The sequence below is a fragment of the Doryrhamphus excisus genome, linkage group LG6 (genome assembly GCF_037039965.1).
Source record: "Doryrhamphus excisus strain RoL-2023G ecotype Guam linkage group LG6, RoL_Dexc_Guam_v1.1, whole genome shotgun sequence".
Classification (NCBI taxonomy): domain Eukaryota; kingdom Metazoa; phylum Chordata; class Actinopteri; order Syngnathiformes; family Syngnathidae; genus Doryrhamphus; species Doryrhamphus excisus.
This window is the reverse complement of record NC_136362.1, coordinates 1883084-1900893: the sequence shown is the minus strand read 5'-3', so window position 1 is coordinate 1900893 and position 17810 is coordinate 1883084. Positions and strand designations below refer to the sequence as shown.

The following is a 17810-nucleotide window of genomic DNA, read 5'->3' as shown; positions in this document are numbered from 1 at the left end:
TTTAATGCAATACTTTTGTCAGTACACCTCATTAAATATACTGTGTGTACTTTTCTGAGTACATTTTAACAACGGAGACGTTGCGCACATACCACAAATAAAGCAATACTTTAATGGCGACATACAACCGTGACTTAAAAGGTAAACACCGCCCCCCTACGTGTGCGTTCACGACTAACACGTGACTTTCTTGCCCAGTCAACGAAATGAAGCGCATACTATAAGCTCTGATCACATGCCGGTCACCCATTCATGGTGTCAGTGTAATGACTTAGTTTTACCGCTAGATGGCGCCAGAGATCACAATCCTTTGAAAGCTCTCTGAGTTAATGCGGCCTTGTGTTGCATTGTCCAATGCGCAGTTAATAATAAGGCATTATTTTGTATTTGTCCTTTATTGTTTTTATTGAGGATAAAATGGCAAAAATGCTGCTATGCTAATGTTAGCATGCTGGCAATGCTAAAATGGTAATGCTAGCATGCTAACACCGTCATAATAGTGGTGTGTTTATATAAATGTTGAGCTATAAAAAAATAGCTAAAAATGCTACTATGGTAAAGCTAGCATGCTAGCAATGCTAACACATAGCATAATAGTTTTAACTGTTTATACACGTCTACCTCTGAAAATGGCAAAAATGCTGCTATGCTAATGTTAGCATGTTGCAATGCTAAAATTTTAAGCTAGCATGCTAACACCGGATATAATAGTGGTGTGAGTTTATATAAATGTCCAGCTATAAAAATACTACTATCCTAATGTGCATGTTAGCAAAGCTAACACATGGCATAATAGTGCTAACTGTTGATTACCTCTGAGAATGGCTAAAAATCCTGCTATGCTTATGTTAGCATGATAGCAATGCTAAAATGGTAATGCTAGCATGCTAACACCGGGAATAAAAATATGAAGAAAAATATTTAAAAAATAGCTAAAATGCTACTATGGTAATGCAAGCATGCTAGCAATGCTAACACATAACATAGCGAACTGTTTATTTCCTCTGAAAATGGCTAAAAATGCTGCTATGCTAATGTTAGCATGCTGGCAATGCTAGCATGCTAACACATAGCATAATAGTGCTAACTGCTATATATATATAGCTATATATATATTATATATAGCTATATATAACAGTGCTATGGTAATTAGCTATGCTAATGTTAACAATACTATCATGCTAATTTCAGCATGCTAACCACTGGCATGATTGTGCAGTGTTTACCAATGAAAATGGCTTAAAATGCTATTATGCTAATGTTAAAATGTTAGCGATGCTGGCATGCTAACACCTAGCTTGATAGATATACAAAAACAAAAGCTATCTGTAAATAAAATGCTTGTATGCTAACATTAGCATGCTAGCACGCAAGGATTGTGTTCTGTTTTTTATAATAGTGGTGTGTTTATATAATTGTTGAGCTATAAAAAAATAGCTAAAATGCTACTATGGTAATGCGAGCATGCTAGCATTGCTAACACATAGCATAATAGTGCTAACTGTTTGTTACCTTTGAAAATGGCTAAAAATCTATGCTATGCTATGCTAATTAGCTATGCTAATGTTAACAATACTAACATGCTAATTTTAACACGCTAACCACTGGCATGATTGTGCAGTCTTTACCTATGAAAATGGCTAAAAATGCTATTTTGCTAATGTTAAAATGTTAGCAATGCTAGCATGCTAACACCTAGCTTGATACAAAAACAAAAGCTATCAGTGAAAATAGGCCAAAATGCTCGCATGCTAACATTAGCATGTTAGCATGCAAGGTTTGTGGTCTAGTTTTTTTGTGTGTGGACTTGAGGGCCATCCGGACACCCAAAGAGGTCAGTCCGGGGATCTGCCAGAATCTTTTTCTACTTCATGATGTTGACCCTGGTGGTCCAGGTCCAGGAGTGAGTATCTGCTTAATTGGATGTTGAGCCAGATGTTTCGCCGTTGGGCCCAACCCCCTGGAGCCTCCACCTCGTACAGGCGCTCTCGGTGGTCTTCATGCATCTGCAGGAAGCGCCTGCACACTTCAGACAGCAGACCCTGACATCAAGGACCACCGATCCCTCATCTCCGGCATCGAACTCGTGCACACATTCTCTCTCACCTGCCGCCATGCTAGCGGAGAGCGGCACGCTCACCCCCAGCGCCTCCTCGCTGGGGAAAGACGAGCAGAAATCAGCCAGCATCTTCAGTCCCAGTCCTCTTCTCCTCCAGTTCTTCCTCACCAGCACCGAGTCCAGAACGGGCAGGATGTAGCAGCGACCGCTCCAGTCATCACATAGACTTCCTGGTGTGCCAAAGAAAAGGAAAGTCAAACTGAAATGTTAGGCTGGGATAGGCTCCAGCACCCTGGAGATCAATAATGCAAAAACAGGAAGTTTGTGTTCTAGTCCAGCTGCATAGTGGTCCAGTGGGAAATTGCGTTGTCACATTAAAATGCATTTATTTTTGCTGGTAGGGAATCAGATGGGAATGATGGTGTGTGGCGTTCACGTTCCAGGCTTTGCTAGCAAGTAAACAAAGGAGGGCAGAGACTTTATCCGGCTTACAGCCGTGCCCATATAAGGAAGTGCACCATCTGTGACATCACAAAGAAACAGTTTTACCACGCCTTCTGAAACGCATGCTAACACCGGGTATAATAGTGGTGTGAGTTTATATGAATGTCGAGCTATAAAAATACTACTATTAGCAAAGCTAACACATAGCATAATAGTGCTGTTTATTACCTCTGAAAACAGCTAAAAATCCTGCTATGCTAATGTTAGCATGCTAGCAATGCTAAAATGGTAATGCTAGCATGCTAACAACGGGAATAATAGTGGTGTGTTTATATAAATGTTGACCTATAAAAAAATAGCTAAAATGCTACTATGGTAATGCGAGCATGCTAGCAATGCCAACACATAGCATAATAGTGGGAAGTGTTTATTACCTCTGAAAATGGCTAAAAATGCTGCTATGCTAATGTTAACAATGCTAACATGCTAATTTCAGCATGCTAACCACTGGCCTGATTGTGGAGTCTTTACCTCTGAAAATAGCTAAAATTGCTGCTATGCTAATGTTAGCATGCTAGCAATGCTAAAATGGTAATGCTAGCATGCTAACACCGGGAATAATAGTGGTGTGTTTATGTAAATGTTGACCTATAAAAAAATAGCTAAAATGCTACTTTGGTAACGAGAGCATGCTAGCAATGCTAACACATAGCATAATAGCGCGAAGTGTTTATTACCTCTGAAAATGGCTAAAAATGCTGCTATGCTAATGTTAACAATGCTAACATGCTAATTTCAGCATGCTAACCACTGGCATGATTGTGGAGTCTTTACCTCTGAAATTAGCTAAAAATGTTGCTATGCTAATGTTAGCATGCTAGCAATGCTAAAATGGTAATGCTAGCATGCTAACACCGGGAATAATAGTGGTGTGTTTATGTAAATGTTGACCTATAAAAAAATAGCTAAATTGCTACTTTGGTAACGAGAGCATGCTAGCAATGCTAACACATAGCATAATAGCGCGAAGTGTTTATTACCTCTGAAAATGGCTAAAAATGCTGCTATGCTAATGTTAACAATACTAACATGCTAATTTCAGTATGCTAACCACTGGCATGGTTGTGCAGTCTTTACCTCTGAAAATAGCTAAAAATGCTGCTATGCAAATGTTAGCATGCTGGCAAAGCTAAAATGGTAATGCTAGCATGCTAACACCGGGAATAATAGTGGTGTGTTTATATAAATGTTGACCTATAAAAAATAGCTAAAATGCTACTATGGTAATGCGAGCATGCTCGCAATGCCAACACATAGCATAATAGTGCAAAGTGTTTATTACCTCTGAAAATGGCTAATAATGCTGCTATGCTAATGTTAACAATGCTAACATGGTAATTTCAGCGTGCTAACCACTGACATGATTATTAGTCTTTACCTCTGAAAATGGCTAAAAATGCTGCTATGCAAATGTTAGCATGCTGGCAAAGCTAAAATGGTAATGCTAGCATGCTAACACCGGGAATAATAGTGGTGTGTTTATGTAAATGTTGACCTATAAAAAAGAGCTAAAATGCTACTTTGGTCACGAGAGCATGCTAGCAATGCTAACACATAGCATAATAGCGCGAAGTGTTTATTACCTCTGAAAATGGCTAAAAATGCTGCTATGCTAATGTTAACAATACTAACATGCTAATTTCAGCATGCTAACCACTGGCATGGTTGTGCAGTCTTTACCTCTGAAAATAGCTAAAAATGCTGCTATGCAAATGTTAGCATGCTGGCAAAGCTAAAATGGTAATGCTAGCATGCTAACACCGGGAATAATAGTGGTGTGTTTATATAAATGTTGACCTATAAAAAATAGCGAAAATGCTACTTTGGTAACGAAGGCATGCTAGCAATGCTAACACATATCATAATAGTGCGAACTGTTTATTTCATCTGAAAATGGCTAAAAATGCTGCTATGCCAATGTTAACAATGCTAACATGCTAATTTCAGCATGCTAACCACTGACATGATTGTGCAGTCTTTACCTCTGAAAATGGCTAAAAATGCTGCTATGCTAATGTTAGCATGCTGGCAATGCTAGCATGATAACACCGGGAATAATAGCGGTGTGTTTATATAAATGTTAAGCTATAAAAAAATAGCTAAAATGCTACTATGGTAACGGGAGCATGCTAGCAATGCTAACACATAGCGTAATAGTGCTCACTGTTTGTTACCTCTGAAAATGGCAGATGGGAATGATGGTGTGTGGCGTTCACGTTCCAGGTTTTGCTAGCAAGTAAACAAAGGAGGGCAGAGACTTTATTTGGCTTACAGTCGTGCCCATATAAGGACGTCCACCATCTGTGACATCACAAAGAAACAGTTTTACCACGCCTTCTGAAACGGAGCGTTTTGAGCCATACCGAACTTTTTTCAGGACTCACTTCCAAATGTGGAGACCACTTTGGCGTGGTTCACAATTGGACTCGAACATTCCAATGACATTTATAGGTCCGATTTTGGAAACCGACCTTTATTTTTGACCGTGTAGAAGCCAACCGCCTGGCCGTCCAGCCACAGCAGCTTGGCACGTTCGGTGCGGGGGTGCCGGGAGAAGATCGCCTCCGTATCCAGGACCCGACTGAGCAGGAACATGATCAGCCTCTCCACCAGTGACTGCACCTGAAGGAAAGAAGGTGACTATAGGGGTGCTACTTTATGCCTAGAGAGCTCTAATATATGTAACAGCATATTCAGAAGGTGGTAAACAGGTTTTCTATATTTTATATTTTTTATTATGTCTACTATATTGCGAAATAGGACTGTGACGGTGACTATAGGGGTGCTACTTTATGCCTAGAGAGCTCTAATATTGTTAAACAGCATATTTAGAAGGTGGTAAACAGGTTTTCTATATGTTATATTTTTTATTATGTCTACTATATTACGAAATAGGACTGTGAAGGTGACTATAGGGGTGCTACTTTATGCCTAGAGCGCTCTAATATTGTTAAACAGCATATTTAGAATGTGGTAAACAGGTTTTCTATATCTTATATTTTTTATTATGTCTACTGTATTGGGTAATAGGACTGTGAAGGTGACTATAGGGGTGCTATTTCATGTCTAGAGCGCTCTAATAATGTTAAAAAGCATATTTAGAACTAAAGAAGTGTGATTACCGGGAGCAAGTCTGTCCTGGTTTTGCAGGATGTCCGTGTGACGTGGTCTACGGACCACCACCGTCCCGCCAAGTATAAAGCCACCACTGAAAGGGAACACATGGACTATATTATATTTTGTATTTATATTTATATTCTGTATATGTGAATAAACCTTGAGTTGGATTATAAGGTGCATGAAGGGCCAGTATCGAACATTCTGATTGGTTATCCTCAAACAGCTGCAGCCATTGGACGTTACTGCTGCTTATTTTCACCTGCACGGAGAGACAGTGAATGCATCATATTCATACAGTAGATTACTAATAATACCACAAGTACCTTGGTGCTGTCTGGTGTCTCAAGGAATTGGTACTGATGGGATCCGGACTCCAAGGACAAGAAACAGCTTTCAGATGCTGACCTCAGGTCAGTTTCATCCACAGGTGGAAGGTCTACAGGGAACATGGCTTCCTGTATATCATAAGATGTGTTTGTATCAGTTCCTTTTTCTCGTTTCATCATCAAGCTAAGCTCCACGCACATTAAATATCCCGTATATACAAAACAAAGAAAAACTGGTACAAAAACAAAGTTACCTGTTAAGCTAGCAGTTACTTCCGTATTTACGACGTCACGTGACACCCAGTCAGGAAGTACTTTCTACTCCACACGGGATGAAAGCGGTCATAACCGGAATCGGAAAACTAGCTTTCAAAATGAAAGGGTGAGTGGAACTCGCCTAAACATACAAATTATGTATTTAAATAGCAGTTACTTCCGTATTTACGACGTCACGTGACACCCAGTCAGAAAGTACTTTCTACTCCACACGGTATGAAAACGGACATAACCTGAATCGGAAAACTAGCTTTCAAAATGAACGGGTGAGTGGAACTCGCCTAAACATACAAATTATGTATTTAAATAGCAGTTACTTCCGTATTTACGACGTCACGTGACACCCAGTCAGGAAGTACTTTCTACTCCACACGGTATGAAAACGGACATAACCTGAATCGGAAAACTAGCTTTCAAAATGAAAGGGTGAGTGGAACTCGACTAAAGATACAAATTATGTATTAAATAAACGTCAGAATTAGAACGGGATTGGAGCTAATCTAGCAAAGACGCTTTCGACCGCAGTTTTCTTCCACATAGCGAACACATTGTGTCGAAGTGTATCATTTATTTTACATCTTCAGTATTTGGGTATCAAAATGTACAAGTGTATAATAAACTAAAGTAGAGCGAGTTTTCAATTTCGTGACACGTCTTTGTACGTCTTTTAAAATTCATATTCCAGTCCGAGCTAGTGTTGCTCAAACCAATTTGCCGCTCTTAATTTGAAATGTGAACACCAGCATCCGTTCTAGATATGGAAGTAGCGGCTGTACAGTTTTCTCCTAGCGAGTGTTGCTCAAACCAATTTGCCGCTCTTAATTTGAAACGTCAACGCCAGCATCCGTTCTAAATACGGAAGTAGCAGCTGTACAGTGTTGTTTTGCTAGCTAAAGCTAAACAATTTCTCGAGATCTCTGAAATATCCGTCTTTTGTTGATAAATCATCAATTTATTTATCCGTGGCCATTCGTGGGCTCCGTAGTGTGCTTTTAAAACGGCGTGTTGGTAAATTATTGTTGAAAATGCTAACGGAAGTGCTGCCCTTGACCCCACGGTAAATGTTGTTATTCAAGCAAGTGTAAGTCATGTCGCTGCTGGTGGTGACGGCTGCTCAAAGACTTTTTTGTCAGTGTCGCAGCATTTCAACGAAAATTCTCGCGAGAGTAAGTACTTTCTTATGGGTGTCTTTTAACACTTTGGTGGACTTGCTTTAAAAAAAAAAGTTTTGTTTGACACTTAAAGAAATGAAAGAAGTCAATGTTGTACCTTTACACTCCAATTACCCAATAGAATAGACATAATAAGAGCACTTAGACATAGAAAAGCTGTATATGACCTTGTAAATATGCATTTTTTTATTATTATTATTATTATGTGTGTGTGTCTGTGTAAACATGTCTTATTTTCTATTCAATTCTCCACTATATATGATATAATAGGAGTGTAAAGGTGACTATAGGGGTGCTATTTCATGTCTAGAGTGCTCTAATCATGTTAAAAAGTATATTTACAAGGTGGTAAACAGGTTTTCTATCGCTTATATTTTTTATTATGTGTACTTTGTTGGGTAATAGGAGTGTAAAGGTGACTATAGGGGTGCTATATCATGTCTAGAGTGCTCTAATCATGTTAAAAACACATGTAGAAGGTGGTAAACAGGTTTCTATATCTTGGATTATTATGTCTACTATATTGGGCAATAGGACTGTGAAGGTGACTATAGGGGTGCTACTTTATGCCTAGAGCGCTCTAATATTGTTAAACAGCATATTTAGAAGGTGGTAAACAGGTTTTCTGTATCTTATTTTTTATTATGTCTACTGTATTGGGTAATAGGACCGTGAAGGCGACTATAGGGGTGCTATTTTATGGCTAGAGCGCTCTAATATTGTTAAACAGCATATTTAGATGGTGGTAAATAGCATTTTCATTATTATTATTATTATTATGTGTGTGTGTAAACAGGGTGCCGCCCTAGACGGTGCACTTAGTCAATTCCGATCCATATGCGGAGAGGATGGGGTGTCGGTGGCGGCTGCTGTCCGAGAACAACACGGCCGGGATGAATCGGTACACAGGTGAGCGCCACATTTCCCTCATCCAATGACAGGCTGGTCGGGAAAAAGGTCTGACCTTTGCCAAAATGCCGTGCAGATGCCGTCCGCCGGATGTGGTTCTTTTTCCACGATGTGTGGAGGAGGTCAGCGCCTTGGCCAAAGTCTGTTATAGCCAACGGCTTCCCATCATACCGTTTGGTACCGGAACTGGTCTGGAGGGAGGGGTTGGGGCCGTGAAGGTGAGAGATCACAGCATCCATCAAGAGACCATCAATGTGACTCTCCCGAAAAGGGGAGGCTTATATCATGATCGTATATCTCCCTGCCTTTAAGGGAGGCGTATGCTTCAGTCTGAGGAACATGGATCAGATTCTGGATCTGCACCAGGAGGATTTTGATGTGACGGTGGAGCCCGGTGTGACCCGGAAGACTCTCAATGCCCATCTACGAGACACTGGACTCTGGTTTCCTGTTGGTCAGTCCAAATCTTAGCGGGAAAATACACTGCTAGCTTCTTCCTAAACTCCTTCTAATAGGACTTCAACCTTCATAGGCCGACTGGGAAGGCACTCAGTTTTTAGCCTGGAATTAGCATGGCGCTTGAAGGCGCATGGCACACCCAACCACCAGAAATTAATTACCACCCTCGAGGATTCAATTTTAATACATGAAACATTTTCATACTTGGAGCAAAGAAAACCTGTTAGAGCCCTCTAGACATGAAATAACACCCCTAAAGTCATCTTTACACTTCCATGAACAAATATAATAGACATAATAAGGCTGAATAAGACACATTTACCACCTTCTAAATATGACCTCAACATCATTAGAGCTCTCTAAACATGAAATAACACCCCTATAGTCACCTTTACACTCCCATTACCCAATACAGTAGACATAATAAGGCTAAATAAGACACATTTGCCACCTTCTAAAAATGTTTGTATACATTATTAGAGCCCTCTAGACAGGAAATAACACCCCTATAGTCATCTTTACACTCCATTACCCAATATAGTAGACATAATAAGGCAAAATAAGACACATTTACCACCTTCTAAATATGCTTGTATAAATGATTAGAGCCCTCTAGACATGAAATAACACCCCTATAGTAATCTTAACACCCCCATGACCCAATATAATAGACATGATAACACTAAATAAGACCTTAACATTATTAGAGCCCTCGAGACATGAAATAACACCCCTATAGTAAACTTGACACTCCCACTACCCAATATAGTAGACATCATAACACTAAATAAGACTTTTAACATTATTAGAGACCTCTAGACAGGAAATAACACCCCTATAGTCATCTTTACACTCCATTACCCAATATAGTAGACATAATAAGGCAAAATAAGACACATTTACCACCTTCTAAATATGACCTTAACATTATTAGAGCTCTCTCGACATGAAATAACACCCCTATAGTCACCTTTACACTCCATTACCCAATATAGTAGACATAATAAGGCCAAATAAGACACATTTACCACCTACTAAATATGCTTGTATAAATGATTAGAGCCCTCTAGACATGAAATAACACCCCTATAGTAATCTTTACACCCCCATTACCCAATATAATATACATTATAACACCAAACGAGACTTTAACATTATTAGAGCTCTCTCGACATGAAATAACACCCCTATAGTCACCTTTATAGAGGTAGAGGTCACTATAGGGGTGCTATGTCATGTCTAGAGCGCTCTAATTATGTTAAAAAGCATATTTAGAAGGTGGTAAACATGTTTTCTATATCTTATATATTTTATTATGTATACTATATTGGGTAATAGGACTGTGATGGTGACTATAGGGATGCTATATCATGTCTAGAGTACTCTAATCATGTTAAACAGCATGACTATAGGGGTGCTATATCATGTCTAGAATGCTCTAATTCATGTTAAAAAGCATATTTAGAATGTGGTAAACATGTTTTCTATATCTGATATTTCTTATTATGTCTACTATATTGGGTAATAGGACTGTGAAGGTGACTATAGGGGTGCTATATCATGTATAGAGTGCTCTAATCATGTTTAAAAGCATATTTAGAAGCTGCTGTCCGCTAAAGTGAGCCACCCTTTCCCCTGCCAGATCCCGGGGCTGATGCGTCGCTGTGTGGGATGGCAGCCTGCAGCGCATCCGGCACCAATGCCGTGCGGTACGGAACCATGAGAGAAAATGTGATCAACCTGGAGGTGGTACTCGCTGACGGGACTATTATACACACGGCTGGCCAGGGCCGGCGTGCCAGGTAAAGAGACCGAAACCTGCTTCATTGCTCCTTCCTGGTGCTCTAACCATGTTAAAAAGCATATTTAGAAGGTGGTAAACAGGTACTCTTTATCTTATATTATTTATTATGTCTACTATATTGGGTAATAGGAGTGTAAAGGTGACTATAGGGGTGCTATGTCATGCCTAGAGAGCTCTAATATTGTTAAACAGCATATTTAGAAGGCGGTAAACAGGTTTTCTATATCTTATATTACTTATTATGTCTACTATATTGGGTAATAGGACTGTGAAGGTGACTATAGGGGTACTGTTTTATGCCTAGAGAGCTCTAATATTGTTAAACAGCATATTTAGAAGGTGGTAAACAGGTTTTCTATATCTTATATTACTTATTATGTCTACTATATTGGGTAATAGGAGTGTAAAGGTGACTATAGGGGTGTTATATCATGTCTAGAGTGCTCTAATCATGTTAAAAACACATGTAGAAGGTGGTAAACAGGTTTCTATATCTTGGATTATTACGTCTACTATATTGGGCAATAGGACTGTGAAGGTGACTATAGGGGTGCTACTTTATGCCTAGAGCGCTCTAATATTGTTAAACAGCATATTTAGAAGGTGGTAAACAGGTTTTCTGTATCTTATATTTTTTATTATGTTTACTCTATTGGGTAATAGGAGTGTAAAGGTGACTATAGGGGTGCTATATCATGTCTAGAGTGCTCTAATCATGTTAAAAAGCATATTTAGAAGGTGGTAAACAGGTTTTCTATATCTTACATTTGTTTATTATGTCTACTGTATTGGGTAATAGGACTGTGAATGTGACTATAGGGGTACTGTTTTATGCCTAGAGAGCTCTAATATTGTTAAACAGCATATTTAGAAGGTGGTAAACAGGTTTTCTATATCTTATATTACTTATTATGTTTACTATATTGGGTAATAGGAGTGTAAAGGTGACTATAGGGGTGCTATATCATGTCTAGAGAGCTCTAATCATGTTAAAAAGCATATTTAGAAGGTGGTAAACAGGTTTTCTATATCTTATATTTGTTTATTATGTCTACTGTATTGGGTAATAGGACTGTGAATGTGACTATAGGGGTACTGTTTTATGCCGAGAGAGCTCTAATATTGTTAAACAGCATATTTAGAAGGTGGTAAACCGGTTTTCTATATCGTATATTTTTTTATTATGTCTACTAGTTACGGCATGGGAAACCTGTTTGAATGGCTTTTTAAGACTATAAGAGCCCTGTGGACAGGAACTAACACCCCTATAGTCACCTTTACACTTCTATTCCCCTATAAAGTACAGATAATAACAGAAACATTTTACAAATAAGAAAAATAAACCCGTTTACCGCCTTCTAAATATGCTTTTTAACAATATTAGAGCGCTCTGGATATGAAATAGCACCCCTATAGTCACCTCTACACTACTATTATCTCATATATATATAGTAGAGAATTAAAATAGAAAATAAGACATAATAAAAACACATTAAAGAACATTGTTAGCATTGTATTATCTTGCTAATACAAGACTGCTAAACTGCTAAAATGCTAATGAAAATGCTAATATGTATATATATCTCCCCTTTGTTATTGTTTGTTTACACCAGAAGAGTATGCGTCATGATGACAAAGTGCTAAGACACCGTCTCTGCAGGAAAACAGCAGCGGGCTACAACCTGACAAACCTCTTTGTGGGATCGGAGGGCACTCTGGGAATCATCACCAAGGCGACCTTGCGCCTCTACGGCGTTCCGGACGGCGTGCTAGCGGCCGTGTGCTCCTTCCCCAGCGTTCAGGCGGCCGTGGACAGCACTGTTGACATCCTACAAGCCGGGGTCGACATCGCTCGTATTGGTCGGCAAGATGGCCGTGTTGACATCGATATGATTGCTAGCGTCCTTACGTGTTTGTTGTTTACGTTTCAGAGTTTCTCGATGATGTCATGATGGATGCGTGTAACCGGTTTAGCTCGCTGTGCTACCCCGTCGCCCCGACTCTCTTCCTGGAGTTCCACGGTTCTGAACAAAGTCTGCTGGAACAGGTCAAGACTGCTGGTCAGTCCGGGAGTCGTAGACAAGCATTCATACGCTTAGCTTAGCTTAGCTTAGCTTAGCTTAGCTTAGCTTAGCTTAGAATAGTGGCTGGAATACATTAAAACAGACTGTTTTAGGCCGAAACACAAATCCAAAAAAATGCATCTGGAATAGGTGCAGATTCTGGAAGATCTCGAAAGCTTTGTGTGCTGGTTATTGTGTGTAGCTGCTCTATAGGAGTCCACAGCTCAATACAAAGGGTGGATGGCGTCATTTATGTCATAACATCAAATGTCCGCAGAGGAAATGACACAAACGAACGGCGGCTCGGACTTCCAGTGGGCAAGAGATGCGGAAAAACGGAATCGGTTGTGGAAAGCTCGCCATGACGCTTGGTACGCCGCCCAGGCTCTCAGGCCCGGCTGCAAGGTGAGGCACGTCGCCCGCACGACTCCCGTCATGCATCTCGTCAGGCTCTCAGCTGGCATATAAAATGGGGACAGGCCTCACACAAGCACTGTAGGGGTGCTATTTCATGTCTAGAGGGCTCTAATTATGTTAAAAGGTGTATTTAGAAGGTGGTAAACAGGTTCCTATGTCTTATATGTCTTATTATGTCTACTATATTGGGTAATAGGAGTGTAAAGGCAACTATAGGGATGCTATTTCAGGCCTAGAGGTCTCTAATCATGTTTAAAAAGTGTATTTAGAAGGTGGTAAACATGTTTTCTATGTCTTATTTTCTCTTATTATGTCTACTATATTGGGTAATAGGAGTGTAAAGGTGACTATAGGGGTGTTATTTCATGTCTAGAGAGCTCTAATCATGTTAAAAAGGTATATTTAGATGGAGGTATACAGGTTTCCTATGTCTTATATGTCTACTATATTGGGTAATATGGATGTAAAGGTGACTATAGGGGTGTTATTTCATGTCTAGAGGGCTCTAATTATGTTAAAAAGTGTATTTAGAAGGTGTTAAACAGGTTTCTTATGTCTTATATGTCTTATGATGTCGACTATATTGGGTAGTAGGAGTGTAAAGGTGACTATAGGGGTGCTATTTCATGTCTAGAGGGCTCTAATCATGTTAAAAAGTATATTTAGATGGAGGTATACAGGTTTCCTATGTCTTATATGTCTACTATATTGGGTAATATGGGTGTAAAGGTGACTATAGGGGTGTTATTTCATGTCTAGAGGGCTCTAATCATGTTAAAAGGTGTATTTAGAAGGTGGTAAACAGCTTTCTATGTCTTATATGTGTTATTATGTCTACAATATTGGGTAATAGGAGTATAAAGGTGACTATAGGGGTGTTATTTCATGTCTGGAGGGCTCTAATCATGTTAAAAGTGTCCTTAGAAGGTAGTAAACAGGCTTTTTATATCTTATTTTCTTTTATAATGTCTACTATATTAGGTAATAGGAGTGTAAAGGTGATTATAGAGGTGTTATTTCATGTCTAGAGGGCTCTAATCATGTTATTATGTATATTTAGAAGGAGGTATATAGGTTTTCTATGTCTTATATGATGTTATTATGTCTACTATATTGAGTAATAGGAGTGTAAAGGTGACTATAGGGGTGTTATTTCATGTCTAGAGGGCTCTAATCATGTTAAAAGGTGTATTTAGAAGGTGGTAAATAGGTTTCTGTGTCTTATATGTGCATGCGTGTGTGCTCCTAGGCTTACTCTACAGACGTGTGTGTTCCCATTTCTCGACTGCCTGAAATCATAGTGGCGACAAAGGCGGACCTGCTGGAGAACCAGCTTACAGGTGAGCATGCTCCCCTATCCACAGTGGGGGCTAGACAGGGTCCATAGACTCCACCTGGGATTGTAGAAGTCGACCAATATACCTGACGAGCGTGCCGCTGGTGCAGGTCCCATCGCTGGCCATGTGGGGGATGGGAACTTTCATTGTCTGATGGTGCTGGATCCCAACAACCCAGATGAAGTCCAGCAGGTCCATCTGTTCAGCCAGAGACTGGCAAGGTAAGATCACAAAGGTTCCCATTGGAACACATTTACTGTACCACTGCTCCAGTACTCCTACTGTATTGGCTAATCGTGCAAAGTACTGTCCAGACCAAAACAATGTCAGTCTCTTGTCTTATTTATGTCTTATGTGTCTTATTTTCTCTTATTATGTCTACTATATTAGGTAATGGGAGTGTAAAGGTGACTATAGGGGTGTTATTTCATGTCTAGAGGGCTCTAATCATGTTAAAAGGTATATTTAGAAGGAGGTATATAGGTTTCCTATGTCTTATATGTCTACCATATTGGGTAATAGGGGTGTAAAGGTGACTGTAGGGGTGTTATTTCATGTCTAGAGGGCTCTAATCATGTTAAAAAGTGTCTTTAGAAGGGAGTAAACAAGCTTTTTATTTCTTAATTTCTCTTATGTCTACTATATTGGGTAATAGGGGTGTAAAGGTGACTGTAGGGGTGTTATTTCATGTCTAGAGGGCTCTAATCATGTTAAAAAGTGTCTTCAGAAGGTACTAAACAAGCTTTTTATGTCTTATTTTCTCTTATTATGTCTACTATATTGGGTAATAGGGGTGTAAAGGTGACTGTGGGGGTGTTATTTCATGTCTAGAGGGCTCTAATCATGTTAAAAAGTGTCTTTAGAAGGGAGTAAACAAGCTTTTTATGTCTTATTTTCTCTTATTATGTCTACTATATTGGGTAATAGGGGTGTAAAGGTGACTGTGGGGGTGTTATTTCATGTCTAGAGGGCTCTAATCATGTTAAAAAGTGTCTTTAGAAGGTAGTAAACAAGCTTTTTATGTCTTAATTTCTCTTATTATGTCTCCTATATTGGGTAATAGGGGTGTAAATGTGACTGTAGGGGTGTTATTTCATGTCTACAGGGCTCTAATCATGTTAAAAAGTGTCTTTAGAAGGGAGTAAACAAGCTTTTTATGTCTTATTTTCTCTTATTATGTCTACTATTTTGGCTAATAGGGGTGTAAAGGTGACTGTAGGGGTGTTATTTCATGTCTAGAGGGCTCTAATCATGTTAAAAAGTTTCTTTAGAAGGGAGTAAACAAGCTTTTTATGTCTTATTTTCTCTTATGTCTACTATATTGGTAATAGGGGTGTAAAGGTGACTGTAGGGGTGTTATTTCATGTCTAGAGGGCTCTAATGTTAAGTGTCTTTAGAAGGTAGTAAACAAGCTTTTTATTTCTTAATTTCTCTTATGTCTACTATATTGGGTAATAGGGGTGTAAAGGTGACTGTAGGGGTGTTATTTCATGTCTAGAGGGCTCTAATCATGTTAAAAAGTGTCTTCAGAAGGTACTAAACAAGCTTTTTATGTCTTATTTTCTCTTATTATGTCTACTATATTGGGTAATAGGGGTGTAAAGGTGACTGTGGGGGTGTTATTTCATGTCTAGAGGGCTCTAATCATGTTAAAAAGTGTCTTTAGAAGGGAGTAAACAAGCTTTTTATGTCTTATTTTCTCTTATCATGTCTACTATATTGGGTAATAGGGGTGTAAAGGTGACTGTAGGGGTGTTATTTCATTTCTAGAGGCTCTAATCATGTTAAAAAGTGTCTTTAGAAGGTAGTAAACAAGCTTTTTATGTCTTATTTTCTCTTATTATGTCTACTATATTGGGTAATAGGGGTGTAAAGGTGACTGTGGGGGTGTTATTTCATGTCTAGAGGGCTCTAATCATGTTAAACAGTGTCTTTAGAATGTAGTAAACAAGCTTTATGTCTTATTTTCTCTTATTATGTCTACTATATTGGATAGTGGGAGTGTAAAGGTGACTATAGGGGTGTTATTTCATGTCTAGAGGGCTCTAATCATGTTTAAAAGTGTCTTTAGAAGGTAGTAAACAAGCTTTTTATGTCTTATTTTCTCTATACTATATTTGGTAATAGGGGTGACTATAGGGGTGTTATTTCATGTCAAGAGCGCTCTAATCATGTTAAAAGGTGTATTTAGAATGTGGTCAACAGGTTTTTATGTCTTATATGTGTTATTTTGTTTACAATATTGGGTAATAGGAGTGTAAAGGTGACTATACGGGTGTTATTTCATGCCTACAGGCTCTAATCATGTAGGTAGGTATATTTAGAAGGAGGTATACAGGTTTCCTAGTCCTAGTATAAAGTACTGTCCAGACCAAAACAATGTCAGTCTCTTGTCTTATTTATGTCTTATGTGTCTTATTTTCTCTTATTATGTCTACTATATTAGGTAAAGGGAGTGTAAAGGTGACTATAGGGGTGTTATTTCATGTCTCGAGGGCTCGAAGGGACATGAGTGTGTTGCACGTGTCATGTGAAAGGTACACAACGCTTCGGTTTTTCGTTTCCTCCAGACGGGCCCTGGCTGTGAGCGGTACCTGCACAGGTGAGCACGGCGTGGGCTTAGGCAAGCGGGCGCTGCTCTTCGAGGAGATGGGACCCCCGAGCATCCGAGCCATGCGGGACATTAAGGACGCCCTGGACCCAAAGCATCTGATGAACCCAGGGAAGCTGTTTCTTGGCTGAACGCTCAAGTATCCATACCTGGTACATAATGAAAGTACTACATGATATACTCTACGTATATGCAGTATGCCATGGTACTACAACAACAGGCCATTAGTAGTACCCCTACTATAAACACTACTTTGACTTAAAAAAAATAGTATTTTTTTGTATATTTCAACTTGATACTACTAAAATCAGGGCTGCACGGCGGACGAGGGGTTAGCGCGCAGACGAGGGTTCAATTCCACCCTCGGCCATCTCTGTCCAGCACCCCCTCCAGCACTATCCTTATAAGGATAAGCGGTAGAAAATGAATGAATGAATGAGTTCTCCTCCTATTTTGTGTGGAAGTGGTAACTTTTTGGCTTCTTATTTTGTTTTTCCCCGCCTCTCGCCCGAAGACAGCCCCCACAACCCTCATGAGGATAAGCGGTAGGAAATGAATGAATGAAACCAAAACTTTATTTTTGTCCAATTACAGACTGCACACCAAAATGTTGTGTTGCTGCTGGATGTTCATAATATCCCAATCATACTGTAAGCTTGTTTTCTTTGCCAAAAGAGGAAAAATGACAGTATGCTATAATTGCAGCGCTGCACGGTGGATGAGTGGTTAGCGCACAGGCCTCACCGCTAGAAG

The 17810-nt window shown here is 39.4% G+C and overlaps 2 protein-coding genes across 4 annotated transcripts; one reads left to right on the top strand and one right to left on the bottom strand.

Annotated features, from left to right (window-relative positions):
- Nucleotides 1–1350: 1350 nt before the first annotated feature.
- Nucleotides 1351–6326, bottom strand: fam169b (family with sequence similarity 169 member B). 3 transcript variants are annotated; one of them, XM_058087791.2, is made up of 7 exons: nt 6264–6326; nt 6007–6138; nt 5840–5942; nt 5686–5771; nt 5035–5185; nt 2107–2289; nt 1351–2026 (listed from the first exon to the last, which is right to left on the bottom strand). In XM_058087791.2, the coding sequence occupies exons 2-7, from the start codon at nt 6130–6132 to the stop codon at nt 1836–1838; spliced, it is 840 nt and encodes a 279-aa protein (XP_057943774.2). In that variant the 5' UTR covers nt 6133–6138; nt 6264–6326; the 3' UTR covers nt 1351–1835. The 3 variants fall into 3 exon arrangements, with proteins under 3 accessions (XP_057943774.2, XP_057943775.2, XP_057943777.2); XM_058087792.2 differs by lacking the exon at nt 6264–6326 and having other exon boundaries at nt 6007–6216; XM_058087794.2 differs by lacking the exon at nt 6264–6326 and having other exon boundaries at nt 1794–2019; nt 6007–6216.
- An 817-nt stretch (nt 6327–7143) lies between these two features.
- ldhd (lactate dehydrogenase D) lies at nt 7144–17650 on the top strand. The gene is made up of 11 exons (XM_058087790.2): nt 7144–7451; nt 8254–8366; nt 8443–8584; nt 8679–8820; nt 10468–10627; nt 12290–12489; nt 12561–12689; nt 12970–13097; nt 14359–14449; nt 14556–14667; nt 17017–17650. The coding sequence occupies exons 1-11, from the start codon at nt 7374–7376 to the stop codon at nt 17186–17188; spliced, it is 1467 nt and encodes a 488-aa protein (XP_057943773.2). The 5' UTR covers nt 7144–7373; the 3' UTR covers nt 17189–17650.
- Nucleotides 17651–17810: the final 160 nt, after the last annotated feature.